The sequence below is a fragment of the Eschrichtius robustus genome, chromosome 16 (genome assembly GCF_028021215.1).
Source record: "Eschrichtius robustus isolate mEscRob2 chromosome 16, mEscRob2.pri, whole genome shotgun sequence".
NCBI classification, from domain to species: Eukaryota; Metazoa; Chordata; class Mammalia; order Artiodactyla; family Eschrichtiidae; genus Eschrichtius; species Eschrichtius robustus.
Window position 1 is genome coordinate 69,416,475 of NC_090839.1, and position 24,764 is coordinate 69,441,238.

Below are 24,764 nucleotides of genomic sequence, written 5' to 3' on the forward strand. Positions count from 1 at the left end.
TTGTAGCCAAATGTCTTCCTAAGTGATGCAGTTTCCCACATGTCCTTTATCATTGTTGTTGTTCTTTTCCTTTACAGTTGAACACACTGCCCACCAGCTTAACACCAGCCAGTTCCTGACTGAAGCTGAAGCTTAGCCAAGAGGGGACACTGAATCAGTGTCTCAGTTGTATTACCTTTGAGACCTATGGCATGTTGTCACCTGAATCAGCACTTTCATTTTCCAGCTTCCATTTGCTTTTATGAGATAAGGGCAAATGCAGGAACACAGTCAAACAGCCGTGTAAACACGCCCCAAAAAAGGTGGCAACACTGCCACAACTCAGCCAACACTGTGTTTCAGCAGACGAGGGAAACCTGGATTCACTGCGGGAAGGTGGTTTATATCAAAGTCTGGCCGTCTGAAAGTCAAATGCACAGAAGTCGAGACTGCCTGTATTTACTCCACTGGCAGCCCCTCCAGATTTTTTTTTTTTTTTTAAGTTTCCAAATCATTTAGCTACAGCCGAGCTACAAACTACCGCTAACTCAGTGGCTTAAAACAATTTCATTTTTGCTTGGAGTCTATGGGCCAGCCGGGTAGTTCTGCTGATCTGGGCCAGGCTCGGCTGGTCTTGGCCAGGCTCGCTCAAGTGTTTCAATCATTCTGTTGTCTGGTCAGTTGCGGGGGAGAAGGGGAAATGGAGCTGGTCTGGGATGGTGTCGGTCATGTCTCGAAGGCGGCTGTCAGCTCTGGCGACAGGATCATGTGGTCCCTCATCCTCCAGCAAGGCCAGTCGTTCACGTGGGGGCAGCAGGCTTCCAAGAGAAAAATCAGAGGCAGACAGGCCTAGGCCGGGAGTTAGCACAATGCCCCTTCCGCCACATTCTACTGACTAAAGAAAGTCACAAAGCCATTCCAATTTCAACGTGTAGGTAAAAAGGCTTCCTTCGTGACGGGAGAGACTGCAAAGTCACTTCGCCAGGGGCAGAGGTATAGGAAGCTTTGGAGAACAGGGGCTACTTTTGTCATCAGGCTACATGGTACTCAGAGTGAGAGCTTTTCCTAGAGGGGAACACCATGGGCATCAAGGAGCAAGATAAACAAAATCTGGGTAGCAGAGAGATGGTTGGGTGGACAAAAGGGAAACGCACCCTGCAGAGGAGGAAGAATGAACCCAAAGGGAGCAGAGGAAGAGGTTGGAGACACTGACTAAATGAAAATTCCACCCCAATAATTGCTTCCACACTGACGCACACTGCGTGCCTAATGTGCGGGAAGTCCTTTGCAGGCACAATCAACTTAATCTCACTCACTCCTATGAGGGAGGTCCTATTACTAATCCCATTTTATAGATGAGGGAATTGAGGTCCAGACAGGATTGGGTAACTTGCAGAGAGACACACAGATGAGAAGAGCAGGAAGCAAGACTTGAAGACAGGCCTCTTGGTGTTAAAGTGCTGGCCCTACCATGACACTGGTCTGTCTTCAGAGTGACTTGTGTCTCTGTCCCCACTCCCCTGCCCGGGCCTGGACCGCTGCAGCATCTGATGACTTCCAGTCTGATTAAGTCCAGCCAACTTTTCCGTAAAAGGCCAGATAGTAATTCTTTTCAGTGTTGTGTTGCAATTACTCAACCCTGCTGATGGAGAGAGAAAGCAGCCAGAGCAGTATGTAAATGAATGTGTGTGGCTGTGTTCCCATAAAACTTTATTTACAAAAATAGATGAATTGCCACCCCCTGCTTAATCCATTCTCCACCTTGCAGCCAGAGTGGGCCAAACTCAAATGTGACCTTGTCACTCCTTCCTAAGGTAGACTGCCAGTATCTTGGGGACCAGTCCAGACTTTCAGTGTGGTTTACAAACATGTGATCAAAGAGCGGCCCCTGCATCAGTGGCATTGCCATCATCTATTAGGAAGGCAGGCTCTCAGGTCACATCCAGACCTGCGGAATCAGAACTTGCATTCGGACGAGACGCCCAAGCGGTTTGCACATTCCAGTTTGAGAGGCTCTGGCTTCCAGAACCCCTGTGCCCTGGTGCCTTCCTACCTCTCCCACCTCATCCTTTGCCCCCGGAGCCTCCCTGCTCCCGCCCACCCCCGCTTTCCAGCCAAACTGACTGCTCCTGTCACCTCTGTGCCCGACGCATTCCTCTCCAGCCCAGCTCCCTTCACTCAGCAAACTCCTATCTATCTCTGGATCTCAACTGCGACGTCCCTTCTTCCGAGCAGCCCACCCTGAAACCCCCGACTGCATGAGGTGCCCCTCTTCTGCGCTTCCAGACCCTTCCCCCCGCTAGCACCCACCACACTGCACAGAAATGACTTCTTTAACTGCCTGCCCTCTCACAGCAGTTTGTGAGCTCACGAGAGAGGCCGTATCTGTCTCGGTTGCCTCTGTGTGTCCTCAGCGCCTGGGGACAGCAGCCACTCAAGAACTAATTGTTGAAAACGAAACAAAACACAGCCCGCCACACCTTTCCCCTGGGAGAGTGTCCTCCACAAGCAGTTCAACCAGCCAGTGGCTGCAGGTTTCCCCAAACTTCCACCTGGCTCCAAGGCTTGAAGAGTCCTACGTGGCCTCCAAGATTCCATCTCTCAGGAAGCCTGGTGGGTTTTCGTATTAGCAAATGTTTACCATTTGGAGAGGACCTGGGGGCCTAAGAGATTTCTGGGCAAAATTCGTGAGCTATAAATTAGCCACAGGCCAAGACTTGAGTTGTGTTTGGGCTGGTGTGTGAGAGCCGAGGGTGGAGGGGGTGGAGATGGGTGACAGAGGAGGGGCAGGGCCAGAAGGTTCTCGGTCAGAAAAAGCCTTGAAGGCAGGCCCCCAGGATGCCTACAGAGCCATGAACTGGCATCCTTTCCCACCTGTGTACAGTGCCAATTCTGTACAATGGTCCCAGCTTCGCTGTGTGGAAAAAAGTCCCATACACCCACTCACTGAAAGCAGGTGGGCCTGTGTAAGGAATCACAAGCCAGTGTAGCCACAGGCTGCCCTCCAGGAAGACGACAACCCTCCCCAAATCTGATGTTCAGTCCACAGGTTTCTACAAGTTCCTTTATTAATAAAGCAAAGTATGAAAGAACAAGGTCCCCAAATGACCCATATGATTAAAAGTGCAAATTTACTCCAACCTGAAATAGAAAACAAATGGCCGGCCTCGACTATTTGGGCCATGGAAATCTGGTGTGATTAGAACGTCTTTTAATCACACAACTGTAGCAGCTGAACCATATTTGATCACCTCTTTGGTCTCTGTTATTGGAACAAAACATACGCTATGACCGTAGCCGATAGACTGCATCATAATACACGGTTTGGGGTCAAGATCCACACTAAAAATAACAGTAAAATAAGAGGAATGTTTTAAAGTCAAGTGACTGAATCAAGGCACTTTTTTTTTTTTTTTAAGCAAAGGGTGCTAAAAATGCTCCTGAATATCTGATACTTCAAAAACCAGATTACATATAATTTAGCTGCATGTTTTAGTCTGTTCTCTCTGTATGCATGATCACATACATCTTCGTCCTCTCCCAGCTTGTACTTGCTTCATCCCCACCAAATCACGTGCTATGTAGGTACAGAAAAAAATAAACAGTAGTGTCTAAGAAACAGACATGCAATTTTTTATAAAAACTAACAAATGCCACAATGATAACACTGAACTTTTTTCCCTCCCAAGGAATACTGGGAATGTTCACCAGGTTCATTTTTCCCACCACTGGGGAGGGAGGTAATAACCTTCCTCCACGTGGATACGATAAGTCATCGTCACGGTCAAAAGCCACATTTTACAGAAAAGGTGACTTACTTACTCCATGAGATTAAAGGAGACACTTTGGAAGGCTATTAGTTTCATTCCTTCAGAAGGCTAGGATGTCAGTTTTGGTGGGAGCCACGGAGTCAGAAAGGGATAGAAACATATGATCAGAACAGTGCTCTTGGCACTGGGGCTGGTAACAAGCCTAAGAAGCTTGGCTGGGAGACCCAGCACTGCTTTGCTGGTGTTCACGGCCACCAATCATCATTGCAAAGGCTAGGAACCTACTAAAAAAAAAATAATTAATTTAAAAATAAGAATAAAATACAAATAAAGAAGAAAACAAGTTATTCTGCAATCCTTCCTGATTACTCACCTGCAGACTCTGACAGAGCCAAGGAGTTTGGCCCCAACTCACCAGGAAGGAAATGCCAAGAGCTGACCCCTAGTGGTCTGATGTCCCATCTGACTCCTACGGGTCCAGGGTGGAGAATCCTTCCGGGAATTGTGAGTTAAGTGTTATCTGTGGCCGTGTTAATTTGGGGGGTTTGTTTCTACAATAAAGCTTAGCTCTGAGCGATAAAGACTTGAAATATCATGCCCCGCCCACCATGTATAACAACATCATATCCATAACAATAACCTTATACATACTTGAGGGGTTACCTTCTAAGGCAGGGGTCGCAAACTGGTGGCCCCCAGGCTCAACCAAATGTGTTTTTGGGCCCACTTGTGTTTTGGATATTTTTAAATTATGTTGTTTAAAAATCAGAAAGTTTCATTTTTTTTTTTTTTCTATTTCCAGCCCCACCCTACCCTTTTCCCAGCATGGAGCTGAGCAATGTGGCCCTTGAAGAGGGCAGAGCCCCCATCACCACCCACCCCTTCTCTTATTTACCTCCCTACCTTGCTTCTGCAGGCTGCTGAGTTTGCGACCCCTGGTTTGAAGTAGCACATATCTAGAAAATGTGTTTCCTAACCCAGACCTCTCTCGCACCCTCATAAGATTTCCACCCCATCTCCCCTTCTGCCCAGCTCTTCGTTTACACGTCCATCTTAAGTCCTCCTTCCTGAAGTCTTCGGATTTCTCTTGGTTTGCTCACATCGTCCCTTCTTTTAGCTTCAGTTTCATTTTGCAAAAAAACAGTCTCCTTCTCTCAGCCCACGAGCATTCCGGGATGACTCCCAAGACTGGTCAGTGGGAGTTGCTGAAGGGTGTCTTAAGGCAAAATGGCTGAGTCATCTCCCCAAAACACTTTCTTCGGACACTGGCTAGACAGTTAATCTTTTTTTAAAAGCACAAATAATTCTGAGCTTTCTTGTATGAGAATATTTGCATATATGAATCTCCAGTACCAAGTATACACCAAAAATGTATATATTTCAGATCAAGGACATGATGGAGCCCTAACAAAATACAGAATTGAGCTTAATTTAAGTGCCTTGGGCAACCATCACACCTGACTAATATGCCATATTATTTTATTTGTACACAGTACATGTTTTGGATTACTAAACATTGATCAAAATTGATCGAAATCTCTAAGTTTTTGGTTACCATGTACAGAGAACAATTGCTCAGCATGGCATTTAAATAAAACATTAATATTTTAAAAATTCACAAACACAATGCCCCATTAATTAAAAAAAATAAAATTTAAAAATCTTGAGGATGGATGAGGCTTTGGATAATTAACCTGAAAAAAAAAAAAAAACAAAACCCACAAAGAAACTACAAGAACTGTATGTTACCAGATTCAAACTTCAAAATGCTATTCAGATAAGAGGAACCTATCAACTCAGCTAGAAATATTTGGAAAATTCAGCTTTTAAAGCTTTATAATCCCTCTAATAGCCTCGCTTTCCCCCACTCCAACTACAGGGGAAATTGTAGCTGAGTATGGAAACATTATAAATATATATTTATATAAAGATCTACCTACTCTTGGAATTTATTTTAAAAATAATTTTAAAAAACACTGTGCAGTTTATATCTTTGCAGGAAGTTGGTAGACTGATTCCTGTGCTAAATGCAGTACCTTATGACCTAACACTGACCTCAAAAACTAGGAATGACTTTGTGGTATCAAGGGGAAATGTCCCCAAACAACCTCAAAGAGACAGCACAACATTTGCAACTGTTTCTCTTACAGCCCAGGGTTGCAAAGGACATAAGAAATCTCTGCAGCTCTGATGAGAAGGATTCCCTATAAATCATTTATTCACAACGATTTCCCCACAGTGGCCAAGTAGGTCCCCTAAAGAAAGAAAGTTTAAAGAGTTCCCTCAAAATAGCTCAGAAATTAAACAATGGCCCAATTCATGTGGCTACTTCTGTCTTCCAAGTTTTACCTTTAAGAGTCTCTGTTAAAAAAAAAAAATCCCAAAGTATATCACTGGGACTGGCTGCATTTTCTATTCAGCAGATGATGGACCATTCTAAACTTCAACTGAGTCTTAGGTCGACTGATGCAACTGAGAGCTGTTAGAAATTTGGGAGGACAGGGAGGGATTTCAGAATGCGCTAGCTGCAAAATACACCCAGCCTGGTGATATTTATGCCCAAAGAGAAGAAAGAACAGACAGCTGACAAAGGCTGTCTCCCTCCATCTCCCCCTAACTTGCCCTCTTCTGCTGTCTTTCTCCTCTGTCAGCTGATTGGGAAATAACTGATCTTCAAGCACAGAGCCCAAGATACAGAACTCTAAGTGAAATGCATTGCAAGACCTGTGCTGAATCAACCACTCCTCAAAGGTGGGCTTCGGGCCACTTAAAGGCTGCTTGGGCAATGAGAGCAAAACTTCCCAACCACGGAGGATCACTGAGCGTTGGCTGAAAGCAGGCATTGCCTCTTCATTATCTCATTAAACTCAGAAAGAAATCTCCATGCAAAGGAGTTTGCTAAAAAGACTTAAAACAAAAAAAAAAAGGTTTCTGTCTCCAGCCAGCAGCAAGCCCTGGCGAGACATCTTGCTAGGCAAAGAGTGAAATATCAATACATCTTTTTCGAGACCCAACATGTTTTATGCCCTCACCAGTGTTGTCTGAAGCACGTATCCTGTTGCCATTCTGCACCGTGCCTGGCTCACAGCAGGCGCTCAATGAAGCGCTGACTGGTGTACATCCCAGCGCGTGCCTGGAGGGCTGTTGAGCAAGCCTGTTCCTCAAGACTGCACATTTCTTAATAGTCAATGTAACTGGCCTCCCTTTCAGATGCCACACTTGGCACTAGCAATTACCACAAAATGAAAGAAATGATCAAAATACAGTGCTACATGCTCTGGAAGTTTCACTAACCAACTCTTGACTGCCTTTCAACGCCTGTGACTTAATTCTTCACAATCCTGTCAAACACCCGTGATGGGACCCTTTAAAAAATACATTAATATCAATTTGAACAGTGGAAACTATGTTCTTCAGAACATGAGCCTCTAGAACTACAATTCCAGTTGTAGATAAAGATTCAGATTTTTACAAAGACAATCAGGAACCCAGGACCTACCGAGTAGTTGTGTCAAAAAACATTAGCTTCTTTAAATTTGGGGGCCAGAGAGATCTGTCTAAACAACCGACAGAGGGAACTTTCCCTGCAGCTAGTTCTTGCTTCCTTTACTGAACCTCCCTAAAAGCTGGATCCGTCTACAGAATCATTCCACACAAACGGACATTTGGACCAACTCTTAGCTGCTGACGTTGAACGTCTTTCCGTAACTTGCCCAGGACACTCTGGTGGGTGTGAAAAAGATGCCACAGCTATCTGGATTGTGGAGCCAGGGGGTGATGCTGAAGCCACCAAATGTCATCCTCTGAACGTTCCAACACCTTCCGCAGGTCATCTTCCTTGCCTTAAACTGGCTTCACTGCCATCCCCACCCCCACCTGGTGGGTGAGGCTTCAGGAGCACCAGGCCAGGTCGGGGCTCTGGCAGGGTTTATGGTTCATCTTCAGGGAACACCTGGGGGCGCTGATTCCGGGGCGGGGGACACCTGGCAAGGTAGCGGGGACCCCCATAGGCCCGGAGGAGCTGGGGCAGCCTTCGCCACGTGGACAGCAGCCGCGCCGCCGCGAGTTCCCGGGCCTGCCTGTCGAAAGTGGCCAGGAGGTCAACCGGGGTGGCTTCACGCAGTACCTTGGGCAGTGGGCCCACCTCGGCGGCCGCCCCTCCAGGGCCCAGGACGCAGTGGAAGAGTGTACGGCGTCGCAGCAGGCAATCCCTGAGGAACTGTACTAGCTCTTCCAAGCGCTCGCCCAGGTGCGCCTCGTCCCAGCCTTGTGCGGGAGCCCCCTGGCGTAGCAGCGCCGCCAGCAGCACTGTCTTGAGCACGTATGAGGATAGGATGCGTCCCCACTGGGTGGCGGCCGTCGGGTCCAGCCCGCGGGCGCCCAGGTCTCGCAGAGCTTTAAGCAACTGCAGGCACTTGAGGTAGCAGGCACCTGGAGGGGCCCTTTCCTGCAGCCAGCTCAGCAGCTTCTGCTCCTGGCGCGCTGTGTTCACACCCCACAGTGCATCGGCGCGCAGGCCTCCCGGGAGCTCCGACAGGGGCCCGACGGGTGAGGGTGGCGGTGGTGGGGCCACCAGGAAGACGCTGTCACCCAAGTGGACAGCAGGGATGAGACGCACGGCCATGGAAAGGCGGCAGCAGCCGTAATCGGTGCGGCAGGGCAGGACGTGTAGGGTGGGGGGCTGCTCCAGGCCGCCTGGGGTCAGGCTGACCCGACAACGCCCCTCCAGGCTGTAGCGCACGGTGGCCAGGGAGCGCTGCAGGTGCGACTGAAACCAGCGCAGTACCAGCGGAGCCGAGAGATGGCGCCGCCCGCGCACATCCACGCAGAAGCCGTCGGCGAAGGCTTTGCAGTCCCGGAGCCAGTGGCCCCCGGAAGCCCCTGGCGGCGCCTTGAGCGCGCACACGAAGCAGCCGTGGAAGGCTGGGGCCAGCGCGGGCTCCGCGCCCAGGCTCCGCGGCTCCAGCGCCACCAGGGGAGGGAGGCGCAGCGGCACCAGCACGTCGAAGCCGTCGGGCCGGCGGATTTTATGCTGCTCGTAGGCGCTGCCTACCTGGATGAAATCTCCGCGGAAAGCCAAGGCCAGCGCTCCCCCGGGGATGGGGCCTGGGGACCCTCGGGCGCGGCCAGCCCGCACCAGCTCGCCCACGATCCGGCTCACGTGTGCTTTGCTGTGGCCCAGCACGTGCGGCGACAGGCGCACCTCGTGCTCGTAGTAACTCTCCAGCAAGATGTCGAGGCTGGGCTCTCGTAAGTGTCTAGGAGAGAAGGCGGAGTGGCCCCCCAGGCGGGGAGACCCCGGCAGGAAGCGCTGCCGGACAGCGTGGCGACAGCGCAGGAGGATGTAGCCGAGGAGCAGCAGGACGGCCACCTTGAGCAGCGGGAAGCCGCCGTCCGCGCCTTCGGGGGGCTCGGTCCGGGCGCCCCCGCTTCCCCGCAGGACATGGTAGAGGCACACGAGGGCGGTGCACAGGCCAGTCACCAGGGGCCAGAAGACGCGCAGATTCAGGGTGTAGTGCACCGACATGCCGGGCGCCCGGGGCAGTGGCGGCCGAGCAGCCCAGGGCGCGAGCCCCGGCGGCGTCCCAGGCCCAGCATGCGCGCAGCGCCCGGGCAGCCCCGCTGTCCCGGTTTCCTTCGCCTCCGCGGCGGCGACCCCGTCGCAGGGCCGGGGAAAGCAGCCCTCCAGCTCGGCCTCCTCTCCCAGCTCAAGCGCTCCTTCCAGCAGCGGCCCGCCCTGCACGCTCCGGCTCCCGGCCGCGCCCCGTGCCGACTGCGCGCTGCGTCCGGCCCGGCGGCCCTCCCCGCCCCGCTCCCCGGCGCGCCGCCTTCGGCCAGCTTCTGGTCCCGCTGCGCTCGCCTCCTACCCCGGGCCGCCCTCCCGGCGCCGTGGGTCCCCGGAGTCCCCCGCTGCTCCCCTCCGCTCTTGTTCCCGTTACTCGGCCACGGGAGTTTCCTCTTCCGAGGGGAGGCGAGGCCGCGCCAGCTAGCGGGGAGGAAATGCCGAAGTCTGGAGCCGCGAGGCGAGCGGGCGGGCGGGGTCGGCCCCCTCCCGGGCCTCCGCCTTAAAGCGACGCGAGGCGGCGGGAGGGACTTCAGGACGCGCTGGCAACTGGCCTCCCGCGGGCCACCCCTATCCTCCCTCCCCGAAGGCAGAACCAGGAAGGCTCTGATTGCGGGGCGGTAGCCGTGTCCAGGGAGCTTCTGCAGTTGTATTCACACAAAGTTACACTGGGAAATTGAAAGGAGGGGAAAAGAGCGCACGACGAAACCGTCCATCCCCCGCCCCCCCCAGCAAGTCGTGGTGGCGTGGTGGTGGTGGCGTGGCAGGCCCTGGAACGGAAGCTGCCCTTGCCAGTGTGCCGCTGTCCTTCATTCAAACCAGTATCTACTGAGCACCTACTATGTGCCAGGCAGGAGACCAGGGGCTGGCGAAATAGCAGTTGACAAAATAGACAAGGCTTCTGCCCTCCATAAAGCTTACGGCCTTTTGAAAACAGGAAACCGAAAGAGAAGGGATCCACAGCAGAAAATGCTCTGAAAGAAGCAAAACTGTGTGAGGGAGTGTGAAGGTAGGGTCTGCCCTGTGGAAGCCTGAGGCTCTCTGTGGGGTGACAGTTGGCCTGAGACCTGGATGAGGAGGATCCAGCCTTGAAGTAATAATCACAGCCTTTACAGAGGTCATACTGTGTGCCAGTACTGTGCTAATCACCTTACACATTCGCTCCTCAGTTCATCCTATGAAAGGGACACTATTATTTTCCCCATTTTTCAGATGAGGAAACTGAGGTGCAGGCAGGTTCACCCCTTGCCCAAAGTCACACAGCTTTTAGCAGAGCTGTGCCTTGAACACCTGTCTCCAGAGAAGCTGGGAGGCGGGATTCAGGGAAGGGGACCGGGGAGTCCCTTCCTCAACTGCTGAGAAGTGTCCTTTGTCAGGACCTACCCTGGGACCTCAGTCCAGGAAGCTTTGTTTTGTTTCATAACAGGGAGCACTCCCTGAAATGATTGGCATTTATTTAATTATCCGAATTTATTTAAACAATTAACTGTACTTATTTACACTTGTTGCACCTTCCTTGCTCCCGGAGAGCAAGGGTAAATAGATGAAAAATGTCAGAACCCACAGGCCATCTGGGAATCGGGACTCAGAGGATACTCCTGGCTTAAGCACCAAGCTAACTCCCAGGAAAGCCTCTCAGAGCTGAGCAGAAATGCGCTCAGATCCCCATCCCCACTACTATTAGCTGTGAGATCACAGTCTATTAGTCAGGATTCTTTGGGTTGCAGGTGACAGAAACACAGCTTAGAAAGCATTTTATTGTCATATTAACTGAGACGTCCATGGGGCTCCTGCTTCAGTATGGCTGGATCTAGGTACGCTCAATCCACTTCTTAGCTCTGCTTTCTTCTCAGTGAGCTGCACTCTCTGCGAGGCTCTATCCACAGGCCCCTGGCTGCTCTAGCCTCGTGTTTTCCTCAATGAAGAGGAAAAGAGAGCTTCGGTTGCCTGAGAATTGCAGCAAATGTGATGCCTAGGGATAACGTTGGGTCCTACTCTAAAAGTGACCAAGTAAGAGAATGCACTGATTAGCCTGGCCTAGGGTGGTGTATAGACTGAAATGTGTCCCCTCAAAATTCATATGTTGAAGCCCTTTTTTTCCCCAAATTAAGTTCATATTCACAGGTTTCAGGGGTTAGGATGTGGGCAAATCTTTTTGGGGAGCCACCCTCAGTAAATGATGTACTGTATTACCGTTGCTATCTTTTCTGCCTGTAATCAGTTTCCGTAGCTCATTTCCTCCAGAGAGTTCAAGGTACAGGCCTCAGAACTTTGCTCTTGGAAAAATCTACTGTATGTTTCAGAGCAAGTACAAATTCATTTATTCATAAATTTATTACCCAACATACCATGTGCCAGGCAAAGGGCGATGTGACGGAAAAGAGGGGGCTCCACACTTATGGACTAAAACGCCACACAGTGTGGGTGTAGTCAGAAAACTGCCACTGTTTCATTGACTTTTGATCATTATTTCATTAAAAATCTCCTTTAATGTTTAATATTTGACAAAGGCCACTCCTGGGTTTTTTTTAACAGCTCAGCAAATGTCTACACACACCCCTCCCAACATTTCTGATATCCCGGAGGTGTGTCCTGTGGAGGAAGAATGGCAACATTGATGAGGGGAAAAGGGAAAGAGGTGGTGACTTTCCCATGGGAGGCCCAGGGAAGGCTCCTGGGAGGGAACATCTGATCAGGATTTGAAGGATGGGATTTGCTGTAAAAGATAAAATAATGAAAACCAAAAGAGGGGCATTAAAAAGGACATAATGAAACATGAGAAATGAACAACAAAATTAAAAAAGACTTTATTGCAAAATACAAAAACATTGAGTACATTTAAAATGTGTGTCGATTTACGGCAATACTGCACAGATAATTGATTTTATTTTGTAAGTTGTACCTAAGCACTTGTCTTTCAAGTCTTTTGTTTATAGTATTTTAGAGATATTTTGCTTTTGACTCATCTCCCCATTCAGCTTTGCACTTTTTCTTTTTCTCTAAAATTTCTTCCATCCTTAAGTGGGGCATCAGCTTCCAAATACCAGGATGCATATTTGCACCTGAGCTTTGTATCGCGTTGGGAAAACTGTTTGTTTTTGGCAGGTTGTCACATGTCTACTGATTGATAGACGTTCCAAAGTTCTATGAAAGGTGTAGGTTCAACTCTGTGCCTTCAAATCACTGAAGGATTTGCAAACTGATATGTTATCATTTTCTGGTACAGTATGTGCTCTGGCATACTGTCTTACTTCACACTTCCAGTAACTTTTATCGCCATATTTTCTATCCAGTTCACATACGTAGTTGTTATCATTCTCTACTTTAAGACCGCCACGTCTACTCTTCACTGTACAAACCATCATGAGGGCTGAGATTGATGGAATATAAAAATGAGAGTCCTATGTCAGTGGAGAAATGAAACCAAACTGTCAACCAATTGAAAGCAAACTGTCAAACCAGACTGTCATCCAATTATTTTATCTTTTACAGCAAAATTGCCTCATGACCAATTAGGTACGCAGTGAAAATGCTTGTGGAAATGTTGTCTATGCAAAGATGCTTGAGGCGTGAGTCCCAGGAGCCCTTTGATAAATACCGTGTGCCTCCTGGACGCGGCTCTTCCCCTGTGGTGTCTCCTGAAATGCTCAGAACCAGCCCAGTGAGGGAGGTGCTGCTATCCATGCCATTCTACATACGGGCAAAGTGAGGCAGAGAGAGGGCAAGAAACTTACTCAGAGTCACACAGCTGGCAAGGCTGACGCCAGGGCTGGACTCTGAACCCCTCTGCTTCACTCCCTTTCACACTGTAAAGGGTTTTACAGGCGCATCTCGTTTTATGGCACTTCGCTTTACTGTGCTTCATGGATATTGCGTTTTTTAACAAACTGAAGGTTTGTGGTCACCCTGTGAGCAAGTCTGTCGGCACCATTTTTTCCAACAGCATTTGCTCACTTCGTGTCTCTGTCACATTTTGGTAATTATCACAATATTTCAAGTTTTTTAAAGTTTATTTATTTATTTATTTTTGGCTGCGTTGGGTCTTCATTGCTGCGCGCGGGCTTTCTCTAGTGGTGGTGAGCAGGGGCCACTCTTTGTTGCCGTGCACGGGCTTCTCATTGCGGTGGCTTCTCTTGTTGTGGAGCACGGGCTCTAGGCGCGCGGGCTTCAGTAGTTGTGGCTCGTGGGCTCAGCAATTGTGGCTCGTGGGCTCTAGAGCGCAGGCTCAGTAGTTGTGGCACACGGGCTTAGTTTCTCCGCAGCATGTGAGATCTTCCTGGACTAGGGCTTGAACCCATGTTCCCCTGCGTTGGCAGGCGGATTCTTAACCACTGCGCCACCAGGGAAGTCCCCAAACCTTTATTATTATTATATTTGTTATGGTGATCTGTGATCCACGATCTTTGATGTTACTACTTTGACTCACTGAAGGCTCAGATGATGATTAGCATTACTTAGCAATAAAATATTTTAAAATTAAGGTATGTACATTGTTTTTTTAGACATAATGCCATTGCATACTTAATAGACTACAGTATCGTGTAAACATAATGTCTATATGCACTGGGAAATCAAAAAAAAAAATTCGTGTAACTCACTTTATTGCGATATTCGCTTTATTGCAGTGGTCTGGAACTGAACCTGCGGTCTCTCCAGGGTGTGCCCGTATAGGACAGAAAGAGCGCATTCTGGGAAGGCAGGTTAATTTATGTTTGTCTCTAGCTCCCTAACCAAGTGATGAGATTCTTGGGGGCCGGGACATATTCATCTTGGTATCCCCATCAGCCAACATCATGCCTGCTACTTCATAGAGCTTTATGGGAGGAAGGAAGGAAGGGAGGGAGGGAGGGAGGAAGGGAGGAGATTTTGACCAGCAGAAATTCAGGGAGGCCTTTCCAGGTAATGGAAACACAATGTGCAAATGCTCGAGGAGCATGTGACAGCTGGGTGAACAGGACGTCAGTGTTGTTATGAAGTCTGGAGTTTGTGAATGGACACTGTGGCATTCACTGGCCAGCCATTCCAGCCTTCTTCCAACAAGCCTTCCACAGGCAGAAGTGGGGCCAGAGGCAGCAGCTCCCTTGGTGACCTGGTTCTGCTGTGTGGCTTAGGAATCTTTTCTGGAAGTTGGGCTCAGAGCCCTTTCCTGCAGCTTTCCCAGTGGTTCTCAAAGTATCTGTGATAAATGATCTGTTGCCGTTTTTTTAAACTTTCCTGTGTGTTCTACTGTGCTTGACTATTACACAGCTGATGTCATGCAACTCAGAATACCCACACGGGTCTATCCTCTCTTCAGAGAGATGTGTCCATCAATCACTTTGGTGAATGTCAAGGCAAGGCCAAGTTGATGCAGATGTGCCTGAACACTTACTATCAAGTGACTGGACCAGGGCGGCCAGTAACAAGGGGGCCTGACACCCAGCTTTGCCAACAGTGCCATCCAGTACTTGATGGTGACCAAGTGACTCAAACCTATCTTCTGTCTTGGAGAGTCTGAATGGGACACAGAAGCCGTGAGGAAGCAGAGTTCAGAATTAAGCTGAAGCCATATATAAGCAGAAGGATGGAATAGGCAGAGGCCTTGAGGAAACAGAAACCATTGCAGATCAGGGGAGGGTAGGAAGAAACCAGGAGACTAAGCAGCCGCCCTGAGAATGGTGAGTGTCAGAGTTGATACTGGGGCACTACAGCTGCCGGTGCCCAGAGAAAATTCCAGGCCCCCTCCTGTTTGATGAGCAGCTGCCTCAGTTCCTGTGCAGCCTGATAATAATCCCCACTGGGCTCTGAGATCATATGAATGTGTCTCTTCCCTGCAACCCAGACTCAGGGGTGGGGAGGATTTTTAGCCTGGTTCCCTGGAAAACAGAATCTAAGAGTACACCTTGCATATGAATGTGTTATTGGGGGTGCAAGCCCAAGGCAGCAAGAGTGAGGGCAGAGGGGGAGTGAAGCAGGGAAGGAAGGGGAACACATACAACATGTTGCATACAGAGCTGGCCACGCATTGCTGCAAACACAACTGGTTCCCCAGTCACCAAAGAGGCTGCACAGAGCCTCTTTATCTCTAAATAGTTAGGGAGGAAAAGGGCAGACAATTGAAGGGATGTCTCCTTCCCACCTCTTGTCCCTCATCTGTCAAAGTATGCCCATGGAGCACTAACTGACCACACCTCCCCACTGTGTCATGGGGCTGCTAGATCAGCCAGGGTCTCTGTGGGTCTAGCCCAGCCTGAGCACCTGCGGGCAGTGTCTCCTTCTCAGTCGGCACCATGCAAAGGAAGTCCTTGGTCAGTGGCTGTGACAGGAACCGGCTCTTTCCAACTGTGAGAATGGAGTGAGTCGTGGCTACGGCTGCTCTGGGCAAGAAGCAAGGCCGAGGCCCGCATATGCAGATGGGGCTGAATGGATCTGGGGAAACTGGGTCTGGTAAGAAGGTTCCCTGGGGGAAGTGTCTGCTAAGCTGATTTTGGAGGATGAATTGATTATTGCCTGATAAAGGGATTGAGAAAGCCGACTGTGCAGAAGTCCCTTCATGTATGGAATCCTGAAGAAATGAAAGCATGGTTTCGATTCCAGTAAGTCTGAAGTTTGGGGCTTAGGAGAAAAATGTTGAGAGATGAGACTGGGGAGCTGGTCACAGCCTCGTGTACCAGGCTGTCTGGTTAAAATGCTCTTGGTTATGGGTCACAGAAGACCCCCAGTTCAGCTGATTGAATTGACAAGGACATGTTACAACCTCACAAACTGAAAGGCTGGAGGTGGAGTGGCTCCAGGCTTGCTTAATTTAATGACTCAACCATGCCATCAGATTCCTTCCATCTTTCTGCTCTACCATGTACAGACTAGCTCTCCTCCTGGTTACAGAATGACTGCCACAGTTCCAAACATCACATTCAGACTCAGTAACATCCATCAGAAGATGGACCTAACACCCTGCCTGGTACTTTATAGAGGTGGTTATCTCCCTGGGATCTCTATTTTAGAACAAGGAAATATTTCACAGAAATTCCCCAGCAGAACTTTTGACAATTTTCATGGCCTAGAATTGCATCTTGTCCAGGCCCAAACCAGTCACTGGCAAGAGAAATGGATTGCCCTGATTGGTTTATACTAATGAGGATTTACCTCTGAGCTAGGGGTACAGTCACCTTTGTTAAGAGTTGATACTTGAATAAATCTGGGGTTCTTTTAATAAGGAAGAAGGAGACTAGGTGATGGGTAGATGTGTTAATTAGGATAGCAGTCCTGCTGTTGTTACAGAAACCTGAAATTACAGCGCCTGAAACAAAATAGCAGTTTGTGTCTCATGAAACAGTCACAGAGTCAGGAGCCCAGGCTCCCTCCAACTCGATCCACTACGCCTAGGTCGTGCCCTGACGTTGATACTGCAAGATGGTGCACCAGCCCCTGCATTCCAGCCCACGGGAAGGAGTAAAAGCACAAAGAAAGGGCGTTCTCTTCCTTTTAAGAGCATGACATAAAATTGCACATTCTGCTTCTGCACATTACATTGGCCAGGACTTAGTCACATGTGTGATATTTTGACTTATAATAAAAAAGATATATTTGGTCTTCATCCCTGTTCCTGGCACAGAGCTCCTAAAACCCTTGGAATTTCCGAAGTGATGAGAGCAGCAAAGGTGTCTTGTTTTGTTAGGGAGGTGACTTTTGGAAGCACCTGAGGGTGGGAGCTTGTTGCTAGAACCAACCTCATGATTAGAGGGTTGGAACTTTCAGTCCCACCCCCCCGACCTCCAGGGAGAGGAGACAGGCTGGGGATTGAGTTCAACCACCAATGGCCAATGATTTAATCAATCGTGTCTATGTAATGAGGTCTCTATAAAAACCCAAAATGATGGGGTTCGGAGAATTTCCAGTTGATGAACACATGAAGGTGCAGAGAGCGTGGAGCTCTTGGAGAGGGCATGGAAGCTCCGTGCTCTGTCCCACACGCATTGCCCTGTGCATCCCTTCCATCTGGCTGTCCCTGAGTTATAGCCTTTTATAGTAAACTGATTCTAGTGAGTAAAATGTTTCTCTGAGTTCTGTGAGTCGCTCTAGCAAATTAATTGAACCCAAGGTGGGGATGGGGGTTGTTGGAACCTCTGATCTATAGCTGGTTAGTCAGAAGCACAGGTGACAACCTGGACTTGCAATTGGCATCTGAATGGGGGGCGTGGTGAGGAAACTGAGTCCTTAACCTGTGGGATACCCGCACTATCTCCAGGCAGATAATGTCAGAATTGAGTTGAATTGTAGGACACCCAGCTGGTGCCTGAAAATTGCTTGGAGGTATGGGAAAAAAACGCTCCACACATTGAAATTGGTCCCAGCATTGTACATGGCCACATATAACAGCAAAGGAGGCTGGGAAATGTAGTCATTATCCTAGATAGCAAGCATCCTGCTAAAAATAAGTGTTTTATTACTATGGAAAAGAAAGAGAATAAATGTTAGGAGGCAGTCATCAGCCTTTGCCATAGCAGGCAAGCAACAGTATCTGCTCTATGGGCTCCACCCTAATTGTGATTCATTATTTGTGTGATTACTAATTACATGTTTGTATTTCTAAATATATCCTGAGTTTTTTTTTTTGTGAGCAGGTGCTACATCTGTCCAGCGCATGCTCAGTGCTAATTGTTAAATGACTGACTGAATAAAAAAACTGAATCTATTTCAGGAGTCCAGCATAGTAGTCCCATACTGATAAAGAGGGTTTCACTAGAAAATGTTCTTTCCTGATCTCCATTTTCAAAGCCACTGTTTATAAAAGAGCCATGAATAATGCAACCGGCATCCGTCAAAGGTAAGCTTCCGTCTGGCAGAGATGAAGGGCCAGGAGAGAGCTAACGAGTCTGTAATGCAATTTGGTGCCAATAAAATGGTGTGATATTAAATTCAAGGCCGTGGGATTTACATTATAAATCCAACACAATTAGAGAGTAAGAACCCAATCTCCCACCTGCTCAGTTCCTCTAGTTTGAGTCATTTTATGGACACAGACTTCCCACAGACATTGCCTGGTGACGTCATGGTGAGAATTCTGACAGTCATTACATTTCTGGCTGGAGGGCCAGCGGGGCCAAAGAGACTCAGAAGTGAGTGGAACGTAAAATCACCGGGTTAAGAAGGCACAAAGTTAATGTGCCCCTCATCCCTGCCTCCTGCTGTTAGAGCTGGTGATAAGGGTCAGCCTCTCCTGAGTGTTCAGCAGGCAATGTTCTAATCAGGCACTTTACATGACTTAACCCATTCAGCCCTCACCACACAGAACAACCTTATGAGGGAGGTCTATCTTTACCCATTGTGTAGCTGGGGAAACTGAGGCCTAGACGCAGGATACATACTTTGCATGAGGTCAGAGTGCCAGAAAGTGGCAGAGCTGGGATTCAAACCCACACTTCCCGTACTGATATTTTTTAACCACCCCACAAACTGCCTCTAGTCAGTTCTTTCCAAATGGGCATCTGGTGATGTTTTCCAGGGTCTGGGGCAACAGAGCAAAATAAGACATGTGAAAGGCATTTTTCATAAAGCTCAATTCACAGTGGGAGTCTCGTCTCGCAGGGTAGGGACATTTCAAAGTCAGCACATAGCAAAAAAAAATCTAATTTAGTTCAAATTACCCATGATAGATCGGCATAGGGGTTCAGATCACACATTTGTCAAAACTCATTGAGTGGTGCACTCCAAACTTAGGCATTTCACTGTATCTAAATTTTACCTCAAAAAAATCACAAACACATATTGGATTCTAATGAGTGATATGCATGCTGAAGTGTACGGCCTCAGCAATTGCCTTTGAAATGTATCAGAAAATAAGATGGACTGATTGATGGGTGGAGAGAGGGATGGATGAACAGACAGACAAGAGAGAAAGCAGTCAAGTTAAACATTAATGGTAGAATTTAAGAGGTGGGTATATCGATGTTCTCTGTACAATTCTTTCGATTTCTCTGTATATTTGAAAAACGTTTTTAATATAATATTGAGAGAAAAAAATACATTTGAAAATCTTTCAGGAAGTTGCTATTGTGGAAACTGATATTCTGTCTCCCATTGGCCATCACAGTCAAAGTTTTCTCCAGCATTGAAACCAAAGTTTCAGCAGTTGAGCCCCTGATGAAGGAGTTGGTTTGAGTTCATGGGCCAAATTGTAGGAATAATGCGTATCTTTAGCCACCCAGCTTGAAGTAAAGTGATGAACGAGATTGTCCGTGCTATTTAAAGAACTCTCTCCCACACCCCAAAGCATGTTTATGTAGCTGTGAACTAAAATTCATATTTTATGGCAAGACAAGAAAAATTTAAACATAAAAATTTTTCTCTGCCCTTCTGGCCTCCTCTCTCCCCTCTGCTGTGCGTTGTTTATCTGCGTTAGGCATCAACCAAACCTCCCCATTGGTAGAAATACCTGTTCAGCCATAAAGAGCAGCATTCTCCCAGCATCAACAAGCCAGTTCCTTAGGAGATAACATTCCTTCTTAATCGTGTAAGAGGTCATGATGACCCAAGACCCACTACTCTGCTACTGCTAAATTGTGAAACTGTCAATAATACGCCGTTTAATGTACAGCTCTCTGTCTCAAAAACTTATATAATTGTGCTTTGACCTCTAACCAAGGGAACAGTTCTCAGAGCTTTTTGAGAGGCTGTTCCCGGGTTATAATCCTCAATTTGGTTCAAATAAAATTTTCCGTTTCTTTCTTAGAACGACTGATTAAATTTTTTCATCAACAACTTAAACTTACATATGATATGGTTCTAATACAGTCATTCTAAGAGTTTGTCCTGTAAGAGTACGTCCTTCCACTCTGTTGCATGTTAAAGTAACCATTGTCTTCTAAGGAGAAATTGATAGTAATGATATTCATGGGAAGGTGGTTTCTTTCTTTCTTTTTTTTTTTTTTTATAAATTTATTTATTTTATTTATTTATTTTTGGGTCTTCGTTGCTGCACACGGGCTTTCTCTGGTTGCAGTTAGCGGGGGCTACTCTTTGTCGTGGTGCACGGACTTCTCACTGCAGTGGCTTCTTTTGTTGTGGAGCACGGGATTCAGTAGTTGTGGCATGCGGGCTCAGTAGTTGTGGCGCACGGGCTTAGTTGCTCCACGGCATGTGGGATCTTCCCGGACCAGGGCTCGAACCCGTGTCCCCTGCATTGGCAGGACGGATCCTTAACCACTGCGCCACCAGGGAAGCCCATGGTTTCTTTCTTTAAGTGCTAACAGAAAAATGAAAAGTTGGCAATCCTAGGCCGCTCGAATGTGGGCAGGGCTTTTATCTGCTTCATGCCCCATTATTTCCCCAATGCCTGGCACTAGAGTCACTCACTAAATAAATATTTGTTGAATTCATTTTACAGGCTTGTGACATCTGAAGGGTTGGGGAGAAGAAAAGCCTGCACCAAGATGCAAGTAGTCATTACTGAACCCATGGGCTGCTCTGTGGTCGGCCCCGTACAGACGTCCTGTGATCATCTGTCTGAGGACATAGTCATCAAGGCATTCCAACCGGCAAGAGCAGAATGGCAGCCTGGCCAGGATGCCCCAGTGTAACACACACTCCGTACATTTCACTTGGGATGTCTTTCCCACAAGGAGAGAAAGCATTGCTCTGTGACGCGCCTCAAAAGCCAAGAGGACCCTGTGTGTTTTGACACACAAAGGAGGGTCACTGGGGATTTGCATCTCTGTTAGATGAGGAGGAAAAGAGACTCCGAAAAGAAACACAGCAGAGAGGAGCCCGGGACGGCCAAGACGGCAGGGATTTTCAGAAAAGATGCTGAGTGTTGTAACATACTAACGTAATGATGAGCGGATCTGGTGGAAACATGTGACCTGGAAAAGGTGCCTGGTTTTGAACATTGGTCACTTTTTTGGCGATATCTTAATCTCTTCATGGGGATCCAAATCTCTACCATTGACAGTTTTCCTATGAGTCGAACAGAGAAGCCCCATCCCTAAACCGAACCCCACAATGTTTAAAATTTGGCCATTTGTACCTCTAAGGTGGTTCAAAAGAAAGTATTGGGTTGGCCCAAAAGTTTGTTCGGGTTTTTCTGTTGACGTCTTACGGAAAACCCCAAATGAACTTTTTTGGCCAGCCCAATCCTTAAAAACGAAGTTAGACTATATGGAAATGGATGGAACCTGTTAAGGTCTGGAATACAGTCGGAGCACTTTTAATTTATGTGACTTTTGCAGGGGACCCGCCCATCTACCCTTGAGTCTGGAGCACATGCCTCCTTCTCGGTGAGTGTTAAGACAGAAGCTGGAAATCTGCTGTCCCCTCACCCTATCCCATTCCCACCTGCTGGGGGCAACTTATATTTAAAGCTTGCTATTTCCCTTCGACCTGGTCCCAAGAAACAACTCCTTGCAGTGTTCAACCAGAGAAATACAGTGACGGGTTCCAGCCTTGGAAAAAATGAGCTAGGTGTATGGAGGCAGAACCATGCTGTATATTCCAGGAATTCAAGAAACGATTTCAAGGGTATCTTTGCCCATCCGTGCGTTTCACCGCCTCTGCTGGCGTTGGGCCCTCCCCCACTGCATCCCCGCGCTGTAGAGGACGGGGAGCCTGCTGCTGACTTTCTCTGAAACTGTAATAACTCTCAGCCTTTCGGGCATTCTGGTCAATTGCAACTTGGAATGCTCTCGCTCCAGGGTCTGACTCTCTTCATCTGACCCGTGTGAACCCATCGCAGATGTAGATGTGATTTCTCAGTCTCTGAGAGCCGCTATCGCCAATGCTCTCCGGAGCAGCCTGCTGAACCCATCGCAGATGTAGATGTGATTCCTGAGTCTCTGAGAGCCGCTATCGCCAATGATCTCCGGAGCAGCCTGCCCAAACCTCCTCCCCGGCTCAGCCTGACGGTGCTGGGGCTGGTGTGAAAGGATGCCCCCCCGCTGTCGGGCCCTTACCTGCCACACTGGGCTGCCCCGGGCCTGGGCAGCACCTGGCTTGTGGCAGGGCGCTCTGGCTGCCTGCTTCACAAAATGCTGAGTTGCTTTCACGCGCTTTCACAGAAGCAGAGGCCCTTCACTTTTCCTCCTTTGTTAAAGGCGCATCGTGAGGAAAGAAGGAGTGAATTCCGCTGTCTTCTTATAGCCTCGCCAAAGGTCAGGCTTTCTTCTGCAGCTGGAGGTGGCCCATGACACACTGCAGGCATGAGAGGGGTAGATTATCAGCTTGGCCTTCACGTCAGGGCTGTGCTCAGCACACAACCTGCCTCTCTTTTCTTCAGCAAAGCCACCCGGGGCTCAATTTGACATGTTTCATTTCTGTCCCCGCGTGAGGCACGCCACTAACACCCCCCCCACCCCGACCCATAGGAGGCCTTGAACAAAACTCATCTCCTTCCTCTGGGGCGCCCCATCTGGACCATACCAGGTGTGAAGCGGGTGCTTCGTTTGCATGAATGAAAGTCCCAAACTCAAACGAGGCCCAGCTTGTCACAAGCGCAGGGAGACAGAGGCATCTGTGCATGTCCAAAGTCATTTTACAGGACGGTCCTCGAGCCACCGTGTGGCGTTGGTTCACCTGCAAGTACCTGTGGGGATTACCGATGATTCACTCAACATCCATTGACCCAACACACACTTTTGGCCACCTACTAGGTGCCATACTCTGCTCTAGGTGCCTAGAATACACTCGGTGGACAAAACAAAGATCTCAGCCATCCCTGAGCTGACCTTATAGTGAAGAGTCTAGAACTTATTGAACAAATTCAGATATTCTTGAGAGGGAAAATGGTTCCCACGGATAAGTAAGCTGGACAACAGGTACTGACGAGGACCGCCCCGGCAAACCGCAGGGGACGTGTGCAGTGGTCCAAGATCCTGCTTGTAGTGGACACAGCCCGGAAGTCAGGCATCTCTATAGTGGGAAGAGCACGTGCTTTGGAGGTAAGCTGTGCTGGGTTTGAGTCTAAGCTCATCGACTTACTCACTGGGTCTCATCAACTATGCATCTCTTCTTTCTGGTCTTCAAGTTCCCTGGGTAGTAGGATTAAGTGAAGAAACACATGGAAGGGATCTATCCTACACTTGGTACATGGTCGCGCTTAACAACTATTGGTACCCCATCGCTCAATTCAATGCCGCCACCCTCTGCAAAACACACACGACACAACACACAGGCACACACGCACACAGGTTTATAAATCTAATAAGTTACTCTTGAATATCTAAAGCAGTTTACTCGGATTTGCATGAAACTTTGTTTCTTCTGGAGGAAAAGGAGAATAAGTGAGAAAATCATAAGAATTACTACATTTATTGAAGGTTTACGATAAATGCTAAGTCGTTTTTATGTTCATTGTGTTCCGTAATCCTTACAATCTCTATGAAGCAAGTCACGTTTTTGTTGGCCCATTTGAAAGATAAGGAGAGTTAGGCTTACACCAGGGGTCGGCAAATGTTTTCTGTAAAGGGCCAGAGAGTAAATATCTTAGGTTTTGCGGATCCAACTCTTCACTTTGCCGTGGTACCAAGAAAGCAGCCACAGACATGTAAGCAAAGGGTGTGGCTGTGTTCCAATAAAACTTTATTTATAAAAACAGCTGGATTTGGCTTCCGGGCCACAGTTTGTGAACCCCTGACCTAAAGATGTGAACTCCAGCACAAGTTCATGAGGCTGGTGAAGGGTGAGCTACACTTATACACACTGCTCTGCATCTTGGTTTTGCTCTACTACTGTGTTTCTTTGGAGGTGTTTCCATGTTACAACAAAGAGCCACCTCATTCTTCTTAATGGCAACAGAGCAATCCCTGGCAGCAAAATCGTGGTTTGTTTAACTGATCCCCTCCTGGCGGGTGCAGAGGTTGTTACAGTCTTTTGCTGTCACAGATATGCTGACACAAATCTCCTTCTACACAAGTCATTGTGCTCCTGGCGAACTGTATCTTCAGAATAGATTTCGAGGAGGGGAATTGGGGCGTCTAGCATCTAAGGCATGTTGCAGAAAACTAGACTCTTCTGAAGAGGCCGTGTGAAGATGGGTGAGCCAAGAACTGCAGAACCTTCCTTCATCCTGCGCTTAGCGTGCTGGCCACCCATGCAGGCAAGCACTGAACACCGTGGTTGGCCTCCAGATAAAGGTAACTCTTGGAGTTAATGAATGACTGAATTGCTGTATTGGGACAGGTGAACTTTTTTTTTTCACATCTTTATTGGAGTATAACTGCTTTACAATGTTGTGTTAGTTTCTGCTATACAACAAAGTGAATCAGCTATACATAAACATATATCCCCATATCCCCTCCCTCTTGCATCTCCCTCCCACCCTCCCTATCCCACCCCTCTAGGTGGTCACAAAGCACCAAGCTGATTTCCCTGTGCTATGTGGCTGCTTCCCATGAGCTATCTACTTTACATTTGGTAGTGTAAATATGTCCATGCCACTCTCTCACTTCGTCCCAGCTTCCCCTTCCCCGCCGTGTCCTCAA

The 24,764-nt window shown here is 48.3% G+C and overlaps 1 protein-coding gene across 1 annotated transcript; it reads right to left on the minus strand.

Annotated features, from left to right (window-relative positions):
• Positions 1-3,029: 3,029 nt before the first annotated feature.
• Positions 3,030-9,828, minus strand: ITPRIPL2 (ITPRIP like 2). The gene has a single exon (XM_068524203.1). The coding sequence runs from the start codon at positions 9,274-9,276 to the stop codon at positions 7,678-7,680; it is 1,599 nt and encodes a 532-aa protein (XP_068380304.1). The 5' UTR covers positions 9,277-9,828; the 3' UTR covers positions 3,030-7,677.
• Between the last annotated feature and the right edge of the window lie 14,936 nt (positions 9,829-24,764).